Source organism: Myxocyprinus asiaticus, chromosome 29 (genome assembly GCF_019703515.2).
Source record: "Myxocyprinus asiaticus isolate MX2 ecotype Aquarium Trade chromosome 29, UBuf_Myxa_2, whole genome shotgun sequence".
NCBI classification, from domain to species: Eukaryota; Metazoa; Chordata; class Actinopteri; order Cypriniformes; family Catostomidae; genus Myxocyprinus; species Myxocyprinus asiaticus.
The window spans coordinates 32,669,868-32,691,855 of NC_059372.1; the positions used below are offsets into that span (position 1 = coordinate 32,669,868).

The 21,988-nt window shown below is 37.9% G+C and overlaps 2 protein-coding genes across 3 annotated transcripts in view; one reads left to right on the forward strand and one right to left on the reverse strand.

Moving 5' to 3' along the window:
- Window positions 1-130: 130 nt before the first annotated feature.
- Window positions 131-7,292, forward strand: ppp4r2a (protein phosphatase 4, regulatory subunit 2a). 2 transcript variants are annotated; one of them, XM_051662220.1, is made up of 9 exons: window positions 131-277; window positions 977-1,058; window positions 2,651-2,821; window positions 3,138-3,231; window positions 3,346-3,383; window positions 3,516-3,590; window positions 3,905-4,042; window positions 4,550-4,821; window positions 5,819-7,292. In XM_051662220.1, the coding sequence occupies exons 1-9, from the start codon at window positions 244-246 to the stop codon at window positions 6,160-6,162; spliced, it is 1,248 nt and encodes a 415-aa protein (XP_051518180.1). In that variant the 5' UTR covers window positions 131-243; the 3' UTR covers window positions 6,163-7,292. The 2 variants fall into 2 exon arrangements, with proteins under 2 accessions (XP_051518180.1, XP_051518181.1); XM_051662221.1 differs by having other exon boundaries at window positions 3,968-4,042.
- A 103-nt stretch (window positions 7,293-7,395) lies between these two features.
- The window catches only part of pdzrn3a (PDZ domain containing RING finger 3a), a 47,533-nt gene continuing 32,940 nt past the window's right edge, over window positions 7,396-21,988 (reverse strand). Inside the window, exons 4-10 of the mRNA XM_051662219.1 lie at window positions 11,695-11,963; window positions 11,441-11,531; window positions 11,060-11,155; window positions 10,586-10,648; window positions 10,389-10,490; window positions 10,179-10,292; window positions 7,396-9,666 (exon numbers count right to left, since the gene is read on the reverse strand). Coding sequence (XP_051518179.1) covers window positions 8,185-9,666; window positions 10,179-10,292; window positions 10,389-10,490; window positions 10,586-10,648; window positions 11,060-11,155; window positions 11,441-11,531; window positions 11,695-11,963 — 2,217 coding nt within the window. The 3' untranslated portion in view covers window positions 7,396-8,184. The remainder of the gene's footprint in view (window positions 9,667-10,178; window positions 10,293-10,388; window positions 10,491-10,585; window positions 10,649-11,059; window positions 11,156-11,440; window positions 11,532-11,694; window positions 11,964-21,988) is intronic.

Below are 21,988 nucleotides of genomic sequence, written 5' to 3' on the forward strand. Positions count from 1 at the left end.
ATTTTCACTGCAGTCTCTGTCCAAAATACCACAAATTAATTATTATATTTGAACGCTAGATTACAGACAGGTAAGGTACACTGGGATCATGTGCCAGTAAGAGCTTGATTTGAGGCCTTTTGGCGCGTGCTCAGCAGCAGCAGGCAGCTCGTTACGTCACCGGCGCCATATTAAAGATTTGCTGCTGTTTTCTGTCTCCAGCTGGACTCAGAGAGACCCGAGAGTAGCAAACATACATTCACCATGGAAATCGACACACTTCTGGGAGCCTTTAGAGGTAACCCAATCAGAATTTGACTTGTAACTTCTGAATAACAGAAAAGGTTTGGTAGATTCAATAACCTGAGAGCTAAGCTCGGACATCAAACTAGCACTCGACGCTAGCTGCTGGTCCTGCCGAAAAAGATAAAATCTCACTAAAACTGTCCACTGGTTTCTCATCAGTACACAGAAAATGTGTATGAGTGGTGCTTGTAGATGCAGCGTGTCAGAAGTGAATAAATTGCCAAAGTATGTAGTTACAGATTGAAAGCCGGTTAGCAGCGAGCTACATTGCTGTTATTATGGTCGTCTCTCTCTCTCTCTGTGTGTGAGCATAGATTACTCTTATATAATAACTAATTTACTGTCTGAGCGATTCAGAAACTCCTTAATTAAATAACTTTACTGCCAAGTTACTTCACGTCAAGCAGACTCAGCATAAAAGTTTTTTGAGTGCTTATTTGCTTGGCTGAACCCCTTCAATAAGAGTGTAGGAGTTTTATACTGTATTAGAGAAGCAGCAGTGTAGTTTACTGACTGAGTGATGCCATGAAACTGTCATTTTGTGATCTTGTGTACGATAAGCTGTCAAAATTAATGCACTTTATTTTTAAATACCAATAGACATTATTTTACTCCATGTGCATGTTGAACAACCATGTTTGCACCAACATGTTTGCTGCAGCATCATTGATTTCTTTGCTTTTCACTGTAGATTTCGAGAAGAAAGGAGAAAAGGAAACATGCCCAATCTTGGACCAGTTTCTGTCCCATGTTGCAAGAACAGGAGAGACCATGTATGTTCACCACTTTTGCATACTGATTCAGTGTCAGTTAGGGCTGGGAGTCGATTCCAAAAAGAATGGATTCTTTTATTCCAAGGCGCTCGGGGAAATCGATCGTAAATAGTGTTAAGTAGTATGCTTTATTGTAATATTTCACTTTGCCTCATGTTTTTTCTTGACAATCAAGAAAATTTGTTTGAAATCAACTCTTGGGATAAATAACATCGATTCCAAAAACTTGGAATCGGAGTAGCTTCCAAAATTTCTGGAATCGAACAATAGTTCTGGGGATAATCTTGATTTTTATTAATTGCTATTTCAGAGGGCATTAGTCTGGTTTCATGCATTAATTGAAGTTTATTTTAATAACAGGCTTTTGTCATTAAGAGTAATTTGGTGTTAGGGGTTGTGATGCAGCAGTAGGCGAGACTATTTAAAATTGTATAGGACTGGGTAAAAATAGCGATTTTCAGATGCATCGTGATCTTCATTTGAATGTTCTCAATATCGATTCTTAAATCCCAAAATTGAATTTTTTACTGTATGTGCAACGCTCTTAAATGTGAGTTAAACACTCGCATATGAGTCCAAATCAAAATGTCTTTGATAAGCCACTGGCTAGAAAATGTGCAGATTTCACTCACCAGTAATTAAGTTGTATATTTACAAAGAACTTAAGCATCCTTTTACTGCGTGTTGATAGTTAAAGTTTGATTTGACTCGTTCTTTGTAGTGTGTGTCCAAAGACGAGATCCATGCAATCCATTTGTCATTTGATAATGGTTTTTTTAAAAAAAATTTTTAATATCTTTTAAAAAATAACTTTTTTGTTCTTTACGGTCAATTTTTGATCAAAAACAACCCATATACAAACATAACATTAAGGCTAATTCTTATCTTAAATAGCACGGATGAGGTAAAGAAGCTATTCAAGTCCTCTCATTAATATGCACTAATTTACAGACGCTCTTTACAGAACTGCCGGTTTTCTTAAAGAGACAGTACCGATTTTTAGTGTTCCACAAATCAATGTAAATAATACAAATTATGCAATTAAACAAACATGTAACAAAATATAATATATACAATATAAAATCATATTTATTGATGAAATACATAGATTTGTAAATTTTTATAGTGCTAAAATATGACCAAAGTGATGATTTCTTTTTAATATATATAATTTGTTAAATTGATATTTTCGTAAAGTAAAAAGGTTCCCTGTAAAATTAACAGCATTAGCTGAGAGAGAATTTCTTTCATATGTATGCAAAATTGACATTATTACTAAAATATACTGATATGAATCAAATCGAGAGCTTTTGAATCAGAATCGTATTGGAAAAACTGTATCAATACCCAGCCTTACAACTGCACATAATGCTGCCTTCATGTCATGTTTGAATTAAGAAATGGTAACTTGGAGAGTAGTAATTCTACTCGCTGTTCGCGTCCTCAGACTCAAAGACGCAAACAGTTTTTATTAGTGGAAAACTCGGAATTACAGTAATTTTAACATGATGTGAATGATTCATTTCATAATGAAATCAATGCAATCTCAATGTATTCATCATGATTCACAACATGCAATTCTTCATCCACAGGATTCAGTGGTCTCAGTTTAAAAGCTACTTCCTCTTCAAACTAGAGAAAGTGATGGATGATTTTATAGCTTCGTGTCCAGAGCAACGAGGACCTGCCAATCCAAACGTAGAGTACATTCCCTTTGAAGAGATGAAGCAGAGGATTCTCAAAATTGTCAATGGATACAACGGGTACGTGACAACATTGAACATTTTGCCAAAAGGTAGCCCATGCGTGTTTATTTTTAGCATATTTAGGTTAATGTAATGACTATTTCTGGTACCAATAAAAAAGTAGTGCTCAATTTAACACTGATTACACAGTTGTTTCCCAACAATTAGAAAATGTGAGAAAAAAAACCCAGTGCAGATTCCATGTGGATCTACCAATAAGTTGTTTTGTCCCCTTGTGGAAATATTTCCAAGAAATGGATATTGCTACATTGTAAGATAAATTGACAGTTGTTCCTGTGTTGAATGGTGTATTTATTTTAATTTTTTTCTTTAGGATTCCTTTCACTATTCAGCGTCTTTGTGAGCTTCTTACTGAGCCAAAAAGAAACTACACAGGAACAGACAAGTTCCTCAGGGGCGTGGAGAAGGTATGATGTGTTCTTTAAAAGGTGAAATTTGTGCAGTGGTTTCTGTGTCCTGAAAATCAAATCAACCATTACCATTTATCTTCCTTCTGAATGAAATGTACCTTTCTTTTTCAGAATGTGATGGTGGTCAGTTGTGTGTATCCTACCTCAGAGTGAGTTTTTCTCTTCTCTCTACTGTGTTTTAGTCTGTGGTGTCAGTAGACCGTTGCCTGTCCATGCAAACATGAATATTAGATTTGACTGTTCCACAGTCTGTGACTGTTATGCATGTTTTGTTTTTGAAGGAAAAAAGGGTCAGGTTGTGTGAGAAGAATGAATGGGGTCATGTTTCCTGGCAACACTTCAGCTTTTCCTGATAGGTGAGTTTATCACTTAACCCACCATTATGTTGACTTTGAAAATCATTTTTGAGTTTCTTAATGTTGATTGTTTTCTACGTAGCTGTGGCAGATTCATGTCCCTCGTATCGCTCTGCATTCTATTCCCTAATGAACTAATTCAAATTAATATTTTGTGTCCATTTATGTGTTTATTTGAGAAGTAGCTGGTCATTATAGCAAAATGTCTTCATCACCCTGTCTGGTTATTTTTGTGATAATGACCGTCTGACTGAAGAAAATCTCTTAGCTGATGAACTTCATTTAACTGTCTGATTTCTGATTATTTGTAAAAGAAATGTGAATGGTCCAGGAACACCCAGGCCACTGAACAGAACAAAACTCTCCCTGTCCTGCAGTGTAGCTACCAACGGCATTCCTGACAGCACAGAAAACAAAGAAAAAGCTTCCGAGTCATCAGAGAGAACAGCCAAGTAAGTCCGATGTGCACACACTGTGTGTAGCCCCACTCGGTACGTTTACATGCACAGTATAAAAAAATCAAGCAACAGCGGGTTGCGTAGTCAAGCTACAATTTTCATCTGTCTGTCAAAGTGTACATAACAGAATTTGTAATCGAATATTTGAAGACAAAAAGCACACAAAACCAAACAAGTTTTTTGTCTGTCCATGTATTTAACAGTGTTTAGCTCCTTTAGCTGCAGCTACATGAATGCCATCTCTTATCCATCCAAAAATGTATGTTCTTATCGTTTGCCATGATAGCACACGTTTTGCATCCGAATTCCTGGTTAAATACATTTGGTGTGTCACCTCTGTCTTTTGGAGCAAACACACAATACAGAGGCCAGTTGTGGTCTGAGTAATGTGTATACTTGCTGGACGAAGTCTAGCTACAGTCGCATTATCTAGGTCTGTTAGTCCGACTAAAAATGAGAGTTTAAATGTGTGTATTTGGACTAAAGCATCTCTTTTTCCAGTGAGTCTTCGGAATCAGAAGGTACACACAGTGGTCCGGTGAAGAGTAAACATCGTGAAGATGATGAGACGAATGCTGAGATGCACGAAGCAAAGAGGCTCAAGTTTGATGAAGAGGACGATGATGAAGATGGAATAGAGAAAGAGCAGGAGGGAAAGGATTCGCCCTGCACGTCAGTCGCAGAGAGCTCATCGGATGTGCCGGAGCCCACGTCAGACGTCAGTGCAGAAGTGAAGGATAATAAACCTGATGAATTCAGCACTGAAGACCAAGGTACATCCTTATTATAATTTCATAAATTAATAGTTCACCCAAAAATGAAAATTATTATTATTATCCTAGAGATTATTTGGATTATTACAGTTTACAAATCTGTTTTCGCACTTGGTTTGACTGCTTTGTCCGAACCCAAGTTTGCAGATCAAGTTTCTTTTCACTTTTCGTTGTTTGGCTGCTCCTAACAACAGTTTGTGTGATCAGTGTGAGCACCACTCTGAGCACTAGCAACAGCTGTTTACCACTTTAGCTAGGTAATGACTCTTTAGAACGCACCAAAAATGGAAAGTGCTGTTTCTCACTTTTACTCATGTTTTTGTTTCCGGGGGCAATTTCTGTAGTCATGTGCAGCAATGAGGAAGGTATTAGACCATAATAGGTAAATTATACATCATCATCAGTGGTAGTTCACTTACCCAATTTAAAGTCACATCCTTGGAATATGGTTCTAAGCGCTTCCAAGTTCAAAAAACAGCTTTTACGGCAACCAAATTAAACAAATGATGTCAGATGGACTTGGATCCACAACAAAACTATAGTGTGAAGATATCCTTTTGAACATTGGTATACAAGGATGTATTGCGATGGAAATGATTGTCAACCTGGTGTTTCAACTGGACATTTATAAAGCCACAATCTGGGTAGCTGGAGTGTTTGCCTTTTCCCCTTTTAGATTTAAAAACAGCGAGGTCTCCATCATCAGATAACTAATGATGCCAGTTGGATGAATTGCAAATGCCTTCAACAAACAGAGAGATGTTCTTGAATATACCTGGCAGGTGATGGCTTGAAACTGAAAACCAAATTATAGATGTGTTTTGAAAATCTCAATACTATTTTGGTTCAAGCATAAATTTTTCTTGTCTTATTCCAACCAGCTTGGTCATATGAGCAGCTGTTGTGCTAATGTATTTATATCTTGTTTTTTAGATGCATATCAGCAACTGTTTAGGATCTGTCTGCAAATTTTACATATCTTGTCCTCTCTCCACAGAACCCTCTAGCACACAATCAGAGTCCCTTGAAAATGGGGTTGACAAATCTGCTTGTGAAGATTCACCCAGCCCTTCCCACAGTCAGGAGACTGGCAGTGAATTAGACCTACCAGAGGAGCAGCAGCCAGAGAGTGTTGAGAGTGCAGAAGCTCTGGAAACAGAGGAGAGAAATGACCCAGTGAGCAGTAGCAGCAATAATAGCAGTGACGAGGGAGTGTCCAGTGCGGACACTCCATCTGCAAGTCCCAGCAGTTCCACAGAGCTGCCAGCAGAGGGCAGTAGCTCTGCAGACATCAGTTCAGACAGCTCAGAGACTGCGGATGACAACATGGAGCAAGACTGAAGTACAGCCCCATGTCCTTGATTTTTACAGTGCACTGTACAAATCCCCAAATCACTGATCCTGCAGCATAAGCAGATCCAGAACAGGACAGGAGGGCATTCTACTGGCATCCCTTAAGACCTCTTTTGACAGATTTCCTTTTTATGACCCTTCTGTATATAGATTCTTTGAAGAACACCATGAAAAAACTGGAAGCTCACCTTTTCTGTGGTTTAGTGGAGCGGTTGCCATTGAATGACACGAAAGCCTTCTGTCCATGGCGGTTTTCTGTAATCCTGTTCTAATCATGGGCATTCATCAATACCACATCAACACCTTCTAAAGCTGTCTGGAAAATACCTTTCACTTCACCAACAATATCTTTACCACTCTTCTAAGCGTGAAAATGTGGCAAAGGTGTCCTGTCAATGAGATCCCAGGTCCCAGGATTCCCTTTTACTGGCAGAGCAGAGTCTAAACATTCCAAAAGAACACACTTTTTCTTATAATGTCTTCTGCATTTATCTACTCGCTTGTGGCACAAAGTGCTCAAGCAGCATTATACAGATATCCTTTATTTCTTCTCTCCTTGCAAATTTTGTGTTAACATTTATTTTTAGAACCTTTGATTTTAACTGCCTTCCCAGTGTTTCACTGAAAATGATTTAATCCACTGATGCAGGTAAATGGATTATAAAATTGACTAATGTAATTTTCCATGCATTAGATACTTGAGTGCTGTTGGTTGCGATGTAATGCTGATTTAATGTAGTGAGCCTGTCTTTTCAAACAAGACATAATGTGCTTAACCAATATTGAGCCATCCTTATTTGTTGTAAGCTTTTCATTTTCTTTTTCACCAGGAAATGGCAAACAGTTGTATAAAGGTTAAAATAAGCAACACTTTGTCAACACCAACATCTCTTACAACTGTATGCTTCTTACAGACATGTATACAGGCTGCCCAGCCCTTACCTATTTCCACAGCTCCTTTTTGATATTTAGAATTTTTAAATTAAAGTAGATTTTGTAGATTGTAATAAGTGTTCACTGCTTTTGTGAAAAGTGAAATTGTATGATATCCATGTGAACTGAATGCTTGGGCTTTGAACAGTATTCCTGAAGAGCAATAAAAGTTCACATTAAAAGCAGTGATATGCTGAATTTCTAGAATTTCTGGAGACATTTCTAACCTTTCATCTCAATAAAACACTTTGGAATCATAATTCAGGTCATCGATGCAATGAATGGTACATCTTCAGAGCAAATGTTTTATATATATTTAAATCTGAACTATTCAGGTATTTTCAGTGGTACTGTGATAGCCACCAGGTTTAATAAGTGGGTGATATGCAAGTAATTGGCAGTTATTACAATTAAGAGCTAATAATTTACATAAAATAGGTCTGCATTAGTTATTCTACTACTGTCAATTTCAATAAAATATTTCAGTGGAAAATTATTCATAGTTTCTCCAAAAAGTATTGAGATATGAAATCAGCACTTTGTAAAAAGAAAAAAAAAAAAAAAAAATGACAAAGATTTGCCTTTTGTTTAATTACTCAAGCATAGGCACTTTTCCACCATTGGACCAATGGTTTTCACTGCAGAAAAGTGCTGTTATTTACCGATCCATGGTCGTTGGCATGGTTTTTTCCACTGTGGTGCTGCAAAATCTAAATTAGAATGGACTGACTGGGCATTTGACCAATTTGAGTTGCTACTTCACTTCAGGTGTTCCTCCTGCACGGTTAGCTAATCATGCAGAGAATTCCTGGCCGAGAACAGTTTGTAATCGAACTGTGCTGAACCATGCTCAAATGGAATTGCTATTGGAACTGTTCGGCCCGATGGTAGAAAAGCGTTTTATGTGTATATATACCACAGTTGAAAATGGAGCTATGCACTCCAATTGTGGTGTTACAAATCTCTGTAACCCGTCATACATCCCTAAATGAACTCCCTCCTTAAATGAGGCAAGATTTCCCCACACCAACTTTAATTTACACAGTAAACTATAAGTGCCCTAAACCAATAAATCCCTTAAACTGTAGTTACGGAAAGGAAGGAATTACATAGTCTCGTCTCATCTGTTGACTTTGCACCATGTGTCAGCAGCTCTTGAATGGTCATCCAGTTGTCAAAAATCCCCTTGTTCCTTTTTTTCATCATCTTTTTGTGGCTGAGCTGTATAATATCAGGCTCCTTCTTGTCATCTAAAGCTCCTGCATGCTCCTTGCTCTCCGTACGGCCCTTCTTGAGGAGTTCCCGCCATTGTCGCTGTTCCTTGGCTCGCGCTGCATGCTGCTTGCGCTTCTCCTTGCTCCAGTATCGACCCACCTTCAGTTCACTCACCGCATCATCGTCAGTTGTTATGCTGCAGCGCTCTTCTCGGATGCGCAAAGCACGCTCCTTCAGCATCTGGTCCCTAGATGGCCTTTTGGTGATGTACCGGGTTCCGTCACTACGGATCTTTACCTTCCACTCCATCTTGGGCCTGGAATCAGTGGGGCAAGTCTCTGGGTTCTTGTACAGGCTGGCTAAGCTGACCTGACTCTGGGCATACTCCACAGCTGACTTCTGCTGGATAAGCTGCATGTAGCTTTGGTAATGTTGCGCATGGGCTGGGATGTTGTGAAGCTTAAATGAGGAATGATGAGAGGAAGACAAAAGACTCTTCCTGGGGTTCCTCTTCTCGCTTTGCTTTCTTTTTCCCACATTCATGACCTCTGAATTTCCTAGGGAAGGATGCCTCTTGGTGGGGCTGGTCTCCTGAATATGAGAAAGAGCATGCTTGGAGCATGCTGTCGTTAAGTTGTGTCCATCTCTGTCTTCAGTAACTGTGCTTTGGGTGTCTGGAGAAATCACGAGAGCTGGATGTATGCTCCAACAGTTCTCTCCAGTATAGTAAGCGCTAGAGCTGTCCTTTTCCACTTGCTTATTGATGAGGTCTTGATGGACTTTGTCTGAACTTGTTTGCTCAGTGAAGTGCATTTTATTGGACTCATTACTAGGTTGCTGCCCTTCTACTTCTGTGTGAAGCCTGTGTGCTTGTATGATGCTCAGGCATTCCAGTTCAATGTTCAGCAATTCCTTATTGAGCATCTGAATCTCCTGTTCATCACATTCCAGACTAACTCCTTCATATAACCTGGTATCGTGCTCCAGAAATCCACAAGGACTGTTGCCATTTACCAAGCATTTAAGTTCAAGCAGTTTCTGGAAGTGTTCACATGCCATGTCAGGTATACCAAGGAAATTTCCACTGTCTCCATTGTCAAGAGACAGGAAGGAGTCATTGCTTAGGTGCATGTCCCCACTTCCCACAGTTTCCTGGCTATAGTTGAACTTGTGGTTTCCTGGGAGAGTGTCGCAAGCAGAAGTCTGGTCATCCCCCAAGATTTCCTGCTCTGAGTTTTCGTCATTTCGAGTGCTTTCATCTGTGCGGCCCACACCACTGTCTTTCTCGTGACGATTGGACAGTATGGTTGCTGTATCAGTAGTGCCTCCATCATCTTGTCTGCTCTGTTAAAGTTAGTGGGAAGAAAGGCATAAATGAGGTACAACCTTGAACATGCTTACAATGAAGCTGGCCTCCTTGGCTGATGGACTGACAAGGATATGAAGGCATTAACCTGAACAGATTTAAAGAAAATATTCCTTCTCAGGCAACAACCAAGCATGATAACATGATAACCCTGTTCCTGGAAAGCCACCGTCTTGCACACTGCTCAAACACATCTGCCTGTAATTTTCAAGTAATACAGAAGAACTTAATTAGCTTGTTCAGGTTTGTTTAGGGTTGAAGCTAAACTCTGCAGAAAGGTGGCCGTCCAGTAGCAGGGTTCGACACCCCAGCATCAGCTTCAGTTTTCCACACTGAACCAGTAACTTTGTGCAGCATGCTGGTTAAGACCACTAGGATCAAAATGGCTGCAACGTTATAGAAATAAACTATGATTGGAACTGAGGGAGGTTGCTAGCCAATTGGATGCTGCAAGTAACTTACTGTTAAAACATGACCTTCATTTACTTACCTGCTGCAGCATACTGGCAGTGAATTGCATGGCCTGATAATGCTGTTGCTCAAGCATGTCTATGTGCAAGTCATCCAGAAAGTTGTTTCTGTCCTCCTCCAACCAGCCATCATCCTAAAATCCAAATCCAAATAGTACTTCATTCTTTTACCTAAACCAAATGAAATCTACTAAATCTTTAATGTGTTGGTCACAGAACAGTTAGCAGACCTGTCTTTCTGGTCGAGCCACTACGAGGGTCACATTCTTACTCTCCATCCTGGTCATAAGTGTCACTGCCTTGTCATGGCTCTGGATGTCCACTCCATTGATCTTAAAAATGTGAAATGCAAAATAGGATTTTGAGGATAGGATACTTGTTTTGATCAAAATTTGCCAAACCAAAAACATAATAGAATAAATTCTACCTGGATAATCTTGTCTCCTTCCTGGACTCTGCCATCCTTTGCTGCAATACCTTCTGGATCAGTCTAAGCAAAGTAAGTACAAGGTACTTAGTTTTACATTTGAACTGCAAGCACATCGCATTTAGCAAGTTTGGTAAAAGAAATACTGAACAGGTGTACTTGATGCAAAGTACACTGTAAAAATAAAGATACTCGAGGCACCATTTGGGTTCCTCAGCTGCCAAACTGGTGGAACCCTCTGAAGATCCTCCAGACACCCTTTAAATCAGCCTCAAATATCCTATATGAATACTCAAGTAACTGCAAGATACATTTCAAGAGCCTCAAATCCTTTACCTTATGATGGGGTTACTGAAGGAACTGTTGATAGTCCAAATGGTAAAAATTTATTTTAATTTTTAATGTGATAATTCCATGTTAATGCAAAAATTGCCTGAGCAATTGTCCTGAGAAATTCGCAGAAGAGAACTCTACCTCTCTAACATAAATCGCAGTTGTCTCGTTGCCTGTCTTGCAACATAACGTCAGGCTGAGCTTATCCTGTGTTGTTATCCTCTGAGGATCTACCTCCTGTTAAAACACAGATAATTGTTTTGATGACAAATGCTTCCTTCAGGGTGTCATTTACAGACAGTCATTGTTAACATTATTCATAGTCAAAGTCAGTTTGAACATTTGTAGTACTTGCTTAAATGTATAATGATTAATTATCATGCTAAATCCACTTCCAACAAAAATGGTCTTATGAAAATAATAGAGGGCATATGAAATCAAAATGAAAATAACCTCAAGAGACGAATAGATTAAATCTATACATCATTCAACAGAGCGAGTAAGTACAGTCTATGCAAACACCTCATATTCCAGTCCTCTGCTTTCAATGTCTTTCTGTATGCCCTCGAAGAAGTCTGGGGGGTAAGGATAATCACGTCTTACAATTTGAGACCTATAATACAAATAATATAAATAAATAAAAAAGTAACATTAATTAAAGCTCCATTCACAGCAATACTGATTTTAATATAGAAAGTGCTTTTAAATGTCATGGTTGTTACAGTGGTGATAAGTCTGATTAAAGAAATGCTTAAAAAGCAATGACTTGCACTTACTCTGTGGGTAAAATAAAATTGTCCAGCATGGCCGAACCTAGTTTCGTTGGAGGCAAGGGCAACTTGCCAATAGCCTCTAAATGTGTCAAATATTTCAGAGTAATGTTAGTCTGAGTACTGTTGTCCACTCCTTGGGCTGGTGCAAGAGCCTTGAAAGTCTTGTTATGGGCCGTCCTGCGCAGTACCTGAACCTCAACGGGGTCTTTGGCTGTTTGGAAGGCCTCTACTGCTTGATCATGTGTGGCAAGGGAAAGGTTCCTTCCATTTACCTACACAACACAAAATAAGAAAAAGTAAGAGATGCTACTTTGTCTAATAATTTCAGAATTAACAATGTGAAAGAAAAGTACAGAATGCTTGCTTATAACCTCTTATAGCCGAAAACATGGGAAACATTTCCACATAAAAAGTAGCCTATAACAATATGGCTTATCATCATGGTTACAAAATACCATTGTAACAACTTATTAAAGTGTGGGTCAACATTCTGTTTTCTTAATAAGCCAATCCAACATGATGCAGAACCCCTCACAAGTTGGTGAACTGGTGGAGTATAGCTCTAACAACAGCAAGGTCATGAGATCGATTTCCAGGGAACACAGATACAGTACTGATTAAATTTTTTTAGCCTACATTGAATGCACTGTTGTTTGGATAAAAGCATCTGCCTAATGCATAAATGTAATGTTTAATTAGTACATTCTCACTATCCCTTTTTCTTTAACATTAGTCATTTTTGTGTTCTACATGAGCACTAATTTTTTTGATGTCTGGATCTGCTTTTCCTCCATGGTTTGCTTCATGGTTCTATGAAACACAAGACTGGGAAGAGGCCTTCAGTTCATTTAATATAAGCGAATGCATGGAAACCTCACATTCTAAAACGTCTTTTTCATTTTATACATTTTACCACTAATTAATTTAAAAATCAGCATATGTAAATGTGTTATATGTACTGTCATTCCAACCCTACAACATATCTTGAACATGAGTGGTATGTGTGGCTGTCCATTAACCATAAAACCAGAGGTGAGAGCAAAATCCAAAAACCTGGTAATTTCTGAGAAGGGACCCAACATTCAAAGAAATATGATTTTTATAAGAATGGAGAGTACTGTAATGCAAAGCAAGTGGGACAGCATTAAAATAAGAAATGTTTTACACTAATTTAACAAACTAATTCTAAATCATGGAAGAGAAATTATGTTTATGTTATATGAATCTTTAAAAAAGCTACAAACAACACAAGTAGGCATGTGCTAAAGAAAGACAAGTCAGCTCTTAAAAAGCTCCGTCAAGTCAACTGTAATTCAATAAATTGGCGTATTTCTAAAATCTTTACCAATTAGATGTTTGGAATGAGGAACATACAGTATTGACACCATTAGAAAAACTGCCAACAACCTGCAAAGACATAGGCTACTGTACACTCACTGAGAACTTTATTAGGAACACCTGTACACCTACTTATTCATGCGATTATCTAATCAGACAATTGTTGTTGAACCTTAAGGCGGATGGGCTACAACAGCAGAGGACCACATTGGGCACTTTATTAGGACCATAGTGTACTTAACAAAGTGCTCAGTGAGTGTGTATTAATTATTTGATGACCAAGAAAGAATGTTTTTGTACAAAATAATTGACATACAAACAATATTTCAACACTGTCCTGTTTTGTATATGTATCACAGCATACTCAGTAAGCATGAACTTTTTCACACAGTCATTGAGTTCATCATTCATTGGTTAAAGTCCAATAGGGTGTGTACAAGCTTTTGAATTCCACATAGGGAAATGTGCCAGCTAACTAACGAGAAAGATCCTAATTTATCAAAGCACTGTGAGACTCAAATCTCAAAGCAAATGTCCTTAGGGATAGCAACTCAATCTGCTGTCTGCTCTGGAATCTTTTGGTGGCAATAACACACATGGGAACTTGGTCAGTGCGCCCTTTCATGCATGAGCTGACAAACTACTTTAAATTCACTCGTGATCTCCTCTACTGTTTCACTTATGCATTTTGGCACGTGAGGCAGAAAATACACTACATACATTTGAGAGTAATTCACAGAGACATCCACCATCTTATTACAACCACATCGATGCAACAATTTAAGAATGGTTTTCCATACTATCTTCAGTGTAAATCTATTACATACTGTAAATGTTTTGTTAATTTAGCGATATGTTTTTTGCGTTTTGTGTAACTATAAAATTCTAATTTTAAGTTTACATAGCCAAATTTGTTGAAGACTGTATTGTGGTGTCATTCTTGGTTAGGCCTGGATCCGGGGGAATCTGGAGGGTTAAAATGCCTCCAGTAGACCCAACTAATCTATAGCAACATTCATTGTCAACTATTTTCATTATTGATTTTTATGGATTGTATCAATTAGTTTTATCATTTTTACCAATCAGCCCCGACTGTATGTTTTGTGAGCTTGAAAAAGTATTTGTAGAAAATATTTTGGCTTCTGAAAAATTGAGAACATATTCTAACATACAGGGGGGTCAACTGGAGGTTAAATTACAGCAACAGCTAATTACACAGGGATTGTGGGAATGTTACTCTATAATAAACCAAACCACATAAACAAACAAACACTCACCAAGGATTTTGACAGGATCACAAACATTACTCGCTCTTCTTCATGAAAGTGTGACCCTATCATGACCCTGTCAAATGTACACAGTCTCCAAAACACATTCTTTCCTCCAGCAAAATAACCTTTTGCAACCTCTCATCATGCAAAATAAACTCCAGAGGCAAACTCAGTAAACCTCAAAAGCGTGTGAAGACTCAGATGATGATTAAACAATAAGAATGAATGACATTTCTTAATGAATTTGAATTTAATCAAGCTATCAAGACTATTACATACAGTGCATGTAAACAAACTCAAATGACACTTAGACAAAAGTCAGCTGAACCACAACAAAACAATGGTGCATTTTTTACCTGATATATGCCTTGTAGTAGTTTGTAATGCTCATCTGACTGCTGTATAGTACAAAGACCGCAGCCCATGGTGGAAACACATCAGCAAATAGTACAATGACTCCAAAAGCGATCATAAATAAAGAGAAAGAATGACAGCAAAGCCGGTTTCTCTCTTACACACAGGCAGGTGTCTACAGAGACTGAAACAGAAGCATATACACAGACACAACAACTCCAGCATGAGTGTGTGTTTGTCTGTAACACATTATACATACATGTGAGAGCAGAGCATGTTCCCTCCTCACATTCAATGAAACAAGCCCTCTCTCTCTTTCTCTCTCTCTCTCTCTCTCTCTAATTTAAGGAAAGTTTTGTCTGTGTCCTCAACTGTTCTTTTATCATCATAAAAACAATTCAACCCGAAATCAAAGATAATAATAACCACGTTCCTCAGGTGTGGCTAAAAGAGTTCCATCATGTGGAAACAAGCTGATAAAAAAAAAAAAAAAAAAAAAAAAAAAATTAATAATAATAATAATATATATATATATATTTTTTTTTTATTTTTTTTTTTTTTTTATTTTTTATTTTATATTAGCCCAATTAAAAAGCTAACTTTTTCAATAACTGCCACAAGCAAGTCGACTGGAAACTTCTTTCGCAAAATGTTTTTGTTGAAACTTCTATATACTTTTTTTTTTACAAACATCAAGAATTTTTTTAGGTTTACTCCATGAACAAAATGTGCCTTTTCATACAGATGTCAAATATGTTTTAATTTATTTTACCAAATGACAACAGAATGGCTACCTACACATTGGTTACACTTGGATTTGGTGGATTCATATTTCACAGTTTCTTTTTTTTTTTTTTAAGTAATAATAAAAGATTATTCCAAACTCAGCTTTTATTGAGACTCCAGACAGTTACACCACTTAGACATTTTTGACTTCAAGCCCCAGAAAAAAATATTAAAATGACGGATTTCATAAATTGAAGGTATGTTCATCATAGAAATGTGTATTCAAGTAATTGTTTTGTTTGAATTGCATTTTTAATGTATTTTAAAAAAAACATGATGTATTTAAAAAAAAAAAACACGATCGTCACGTCATTGAACCATTTATGTGTACAATTTGCATAAGATGGTTACTGAACAGACTTTGGTTTATCAGTGGTCATGCCGTCTGAGGCTGAGGCTTGTGTTGCATTGACAATTTAGAGGACAAACAATGAACAGTCTTGGACACTTTACAACACTTTTGCCGTTAAATTTTGCTTGGTGAGTGGTCTAGCTAGTAGATGCCTTCTAAACTCAGAAGCTCCATAGAAATGTACATAACAACCAGATACGTAGCTCTCTTGGGGGAAAGAAAGTGCAACAGCCAGTCAATTTCAGATCAATTATTTCATACAGTATGTTTGGTTCACACACGTCATGTGTGTACACAAACACACCTCATGCTGAGGAGGCATGCAGTAAGAGTGGAAGGCTTGAAATCAAAGTCCTGTTACAGCAATGTGTGTTGATATCCAGATCATTAAGACTGTCCTCAGGGCCTGTATTCAAACACTGAGTATAATCCCCTTCCACGTATGGCTCACTGCTCCAACAAGCTAATGAAAATCTCTGCTCCGGGTTGCGTTTTACTGAGCTGTAGCGTCTGCTGCAGTGCACGCAGCCAATAAGGTACACATCAACATCACCTAATGATAGCACTTACAGATTGATTAAAGATTGGAGTTGTTTGGATTTTAGTCCATGTCTGTTAGCTTTGAGGCCATCTATATGCTAGTGTACTCCTAAAAGTTGACAAATTATACTTTTAGCAGAAATACTGGTAAGCAAAGATAAAATTCAGTAACTAAAGGCCTACATGTTGTCACAAAATAAATGAGTTGTGACCATAATCGACTCTCTTAGATTGTGATCTGTCCTGAGACACACGGGTTTTGCTCAAGTAAGCTCAGATTCAGAGAAAAATGATTATAAAAATTGCAGTAACTACCAAAGGAAGGTCACGAGGCTGAAACATATGTGTTCCCTGACTTGTGAAAAATAAAATAAAATGACAAAAAATTGAAAAAGAAGTGCGATTAATTTTTCTCTTGAGATTGCTAATGCCCATGTATCTTTGTGCTCTGAACTGGTAGAGTGCAGTGATTCTATATTTTCCTTAACTCATTTAGTAGACACTTTTATCCAAAGTGGCTTACGAAATGAGGAACATAAGCAATTCTTCATACAAAAGCCAACAATATCTGCAGTATCGACTCCCGAGTTCTAATCGTAGCTGGAGTAATATAGAAGTTAGAGCAGAAGACAAAGCAGAAAGAAACAGACACAGAGATTTTCTTTTTTAATACAGAAGTCCCTTATGCTTGTGCTCATGGAAGAGATTTTTTTTTTTTTTTATGTTGAAAAGGTCTCAACAGATCATGTGGGGATTGGAAGGGCATTCCACAAATGAGAAACAAAGAATTTGAATGATCTTGAAAGCAACTCTGAGCCTCGTTGCAATGGAACCACCAGGTGCCGCCTATTCTTTGTTCACAGGGAGCGAGAGGGGACATACTGTAGACCTGAAGGAGTGATTTGAAGTATGAGAGTGCTGTTCCATCGGCTGTCCTAAAGGCCAGAGTCAAAGCCTTGAATTTGATGCGGGCAGCAACAGGTAGCCATTGGAGTGAAATCAAGAGGGGGGTTACGTGAGCCCTCTATAATTGGTTGAAGACCAGATGCACTGCTGCATTCTGGACCATCTGCAGTGGCTTAATTGTGCTCGTCGGGAGGCCGGCCAACAGAGCATTGCAATAGTCAAGTCTTGATATGACAAGAGCTTGGACCAAGAGCTGCGCAGCATATTAAGGCAGGAAAGGTCTGATATTCCTGATGAATGTTGGGATGGGACAAAGGCTTGTCACTTTTCTCATATTAGAGAGCATTTTATTGAATTCAAAAATTTGGATACACCCCTGCAAACAAGATAAGTCATCAATATTTTTGGTCCATTTTCCTGGAAGAGAAAGACTATGCCTAGCTAACTATGCAATTTTTTATTATTAATGTGGGTTGCCTTGGTTTTAATGTGGATTTTGTAGTTAATTTAGTTAAAAGTACTTTCTGCTGCCTTTGATACAGTGAACCACCGGATCCTCATGCCCACCCTGTCTAACCTGGGCATCACAGAAACTGCGCTTGGCTGGTTCGAGTTGTATCTCACAGGCAGATCCTTCAATGACTTCTGGAGAAGATAGGTGTCCAAGTCACACCAGCTAACCACTGGTGTTCCTCAGGGATCACTGCTTGGACATCTCCTCTTCTCGATCTACACAACATCACTTGGACTGATCATAAAGGCACATGGCTTCTATCACTGTTATGCAGATGATATGCAGCTCCACCTGTTGTTCCAGCCTAATGACCACACTGTCTCCGCTCGTGTCTTGCCTTTCAGATATCTCTGCCTGGATGAAGGAACACCACCTTCAGCTGAACCTTGCCAAGACAGAACTTCTGGTGATCCTTGCCAACCCATCCGTTGACAACAACCTCACAAAACATCTTGGTTAAACAATACTAACGCCAACCAGAACAGCCAGGAACCTGGGAGTGCTTCACCAGCTACATCTCGTTAACCGCACGGTCTTGCGGGTATGCCCTGTACAACAATAGGAAATACAGTATGTCAACACTGGAAATAAACTATACTGGTCAAGCCATTACATGGGGTCTTTAAAAATTATGTGTTGCAGGGCTCTCTACTATGTCATGACAGCAAATGATCATTAATTATAATTAGCAGGACTGACCCATAATTGAACCAAATAATTATGTAAATAGAGTGCTTTATCAGCTATATGTTTAGTAGAGATTCATAATTTCTTTGAAAAGCTCTGCTGCAGCGCAGTAAACTGAGAAGGAACGATGACTCGGTTTATGGAAGAACATAGTGTCAGGATTGAGTCGCCGTGCATGTATGACTGTGTTGAGAGTGACGACTTCTCTGTTCAACAGCAACATCTCAGTAAAATCATGACCCAGACACTGACAGTCAGCCAAAACCTTTCTGCCCTGTTTTGTATTGTTATATTGTAATCCACCTGTATATTTTTCTGAGAGTGTAACACATTCTATTCTATTCTATTCTATTCTATTCTAATTTAAAGGATAATGTACAGTCAGTTGGCCATTATATCAGAATAAACCCTAATAGTTATATTGTAATCCACCTGTATATTTTTCTGAGAGTGTAACACATTCTATTCTATTCTATTCTATTCTATTCTATTCTATTCTAATTTAAAGGATAATGTACAGTCAGTTGGCCATTATATCAGAATAAACCCTAATAGGGTAATCAGGATTGCTCTGAAGGTGTTTATTTTGCAATAATGAATGGCTGACTGTACATTAACATGCTAAATACACAAATAAATGGAAATTATATATTGATGCACTTTAGGGATACACATTATACAAAAATATGTGACCGCATTATCCCACAATTGACCAATGAGAATCAAGTATTCCAGAGAGCTGTGTAATATTCTCTTCTCTTCTATTCTATTCAATTCTATTCTATTCTATTCTATTCTATTCTAGTCTATTCTAGTCTAGGCTAGTCTATTCCAAATAGTTCCAACTTTGAAATCTGTTTGGATGAGTCATATTCGAAGCTGTTGTAAAATACCCAATATAAAAAAGATATTTAGTCCCTGAAATCTGATTTGATGACCATAAAACAGCCAAAATATACAGATCTGTAATGACATTTTGGTCAAAATAATGGTTCCACCGATTGAAAAAAAAAAAGAAAAAAGATCAAGATATATTTTGATGGAGATAATATTGCTTTTTCTTTATCACTCAGCCCTATCCTGGAACAGAACCTAAAGGAATAGTTCACCCAAAAATGAAAATTCTCTTATCATTTACTCGCTCTTATGCCATCCCAGATGTATATGACTTTATTTTTCTGCAGAACACAAATGAAGATTTTTACAAGAATTGCTCAGCTCTATTGACCCATACAATGCAAGTGAATGGGTGCCAACATTTTGAAGCTCCAATAATCATATAGGTCAGCATAAAAGTAATCCATAAGACTCCAGTGATTAAATCAATGTCTTGAGAAGCGATTTGATAGGTGTGGGTGAGAAACAGATCAATATTTTAGTCCATTATTACTATAAATTCTCCTCCCTGCTCAGTCATCTCCATTTCAACTTTCACTTTCACAATATTCTTGTGTTTTTGGTGATTAACATTCTTCATGCATACGCCCCCTACTGGGCAGAGAGAAGAATTTCTAGCAAAAATGGACTTAAATATTGATCTGTTTCTCACCCACACCTATCACTTCATTTCTGAAGAAATTGATTTAACCACTGGAATCTTATGGATTATTTTATGCTGCCTTTATGTGCTTTTTGGAGTATCAAATCTTTGGCACCCATTCACATGCACCGTATGGACCTACAGAGCTGAAATATTCTTCTAAAAACCTTCATTTGTGTTCTGCAGAAGAAAGAAAGTCATACACATCTGGGATGGCATGAGGGTGAGTAAATGATGAGAGAATTTTCATTTTTGGATGAACTATCACTTTAACCTCTGAAATGCCAGTCACTTTTACTGGGTTATATAGACTTGAGGATTTCATTGCACAGGGTTTGAAATCAAATATCCTATTCTATTCTATTCTATTCTATTCTATATGACTGAATGAGCTGTGTTCTAAGCCAATTATAATTATATATTAAAGCACCATGTTGGTACATTGCTTGGCAACCATAGCCACTAAGAATGGTTTATTATTATTATTGTAGCTACTGAACTATATTACTACTATATTACAGCAAATGAATAGTTTTTATTATTGTTATTATTCACAAAAACGACTGAACATTGATTGTATGTTCAAAATAGTCCTGATGCTACCATTTTTAAAAAACAATAAATCACTTGAGGCTGTGTTACAGCAATATTTCTTTAACCCCCTTTTTATCCTGAGGTAAAATCACTGTAACACAAGCCCACTTGTGGCTTATTGCTTTATTCCATTTCAGTCAAACTGTTACTATTCTTGTTTGCAGAGGAGCCACACACTTCAAAATCCCTTTCTCCCTTGCCACCATATGAAGCTTTTTCACAACATAAACACAATTATCATAATAACAAACCCGCACTGCCGCTGCAGTTCATTCACTCTAGATTTTGACAGAAGGCAGGGCTGTAAACTTGTTTCAACATCTTGACATGAAAGTACCTGCCACACAGACACCATGTTGTGTACATTAAGAACAATTTGTACAAAAACGACCATAAATAAACCCATCACTTTTCCAGAGTCAGGGCGGATGTTGCTGCCTTGCAGAATATTCCAAATTCAGCATGGATATGTTTTTGAAAGTGGAATATGGTCAATGGAGCTTATGAAATCGTAAATACCCATTCAAACACTCACAGCTGCTCTACCTATTTTGGTGCAAATCTTACAGACCCCATTTCCACATTTATATTTTGAAATGCCTATACCATTTTTTTTCTTTTTTGTTTTTTTCAATTAATTTTTTTCTTTTTTTTTTTTCAAACAACTTAATACAAAGAAAAAAACAACATATATATAATGAATCAATCACTTTTAACATTAAACCCCCACTATAACCCCTCCCCCTCCCAATCTCCCAGCCCACCCTGACCCCCCACGAACACCCCTGTGGTCAATCAAATATACACACACACACACACACACACACACCCACACACACAAACACACACACACACACACACACACACACACACACACAAAAAAAAGAAAAGAAAATACAATAATCAAGTATAATTAAAACTAAACTAATCTCTCTCGAGAGTCCCCCAAAAACACTAAATTGTTGCCCCATTTCCTATCTAAAAAATTCCCAACTCCCATCCTCCTGCTCGACCCCTTCTCGAAAGCAGCCACCCTCCCCATCTCCGCACACCACTTCGGGAACGAGGGTGCTCCATCTGACTTCCAACCCCTTAAAATAACCTGCATACCAATCATCACACTGGTCAAAACCCAATTTTTTATGTACTTATCCTCCAAATTTATGACCTCCCCATCTCCCAAAATACAGAGTCTGTGGCAGAATGGAATTTGAGTGCTCAACACATCACATACAAAACTCTGCACCTTCAACCAAATTCTTGGATCTCACAACACCCCCAAAAAACATGGGTTGTGTCTCCATCTTCTGAATGGCATCACCAGCAGGTGGATGTGTCTTTAAGACCAATCCTATACAATTTAGAGGGGGTCCAATAAAATCTATGTAAAATATTAAATTGCATAAGGTGCACCC

Excerpts from the sequence above, each read along its gene's own strand:
- ppp4r2a (XM_051662220.1), top strand. The coding sequence starts at position 244 with ATGGAAATCGACACACTTCTGGGAGCCTTTAGAG. Across the intron at positions 278-976 it reads ACTTCTGGGAGCCTTTAGAG|ATTTCGAGAAGAAAGGAGAA; the intron begins GTAACCCAATCA and ends TTTTCACTGTAG. Across the intron at positions 4,043-4,549 it reads TCATCAGAGAGAACAGCCAA|TGAGTCTTCGGAATCAGAAG; the intron begins GTAAGTCCGATG and ends CTCTTTTTCCAG.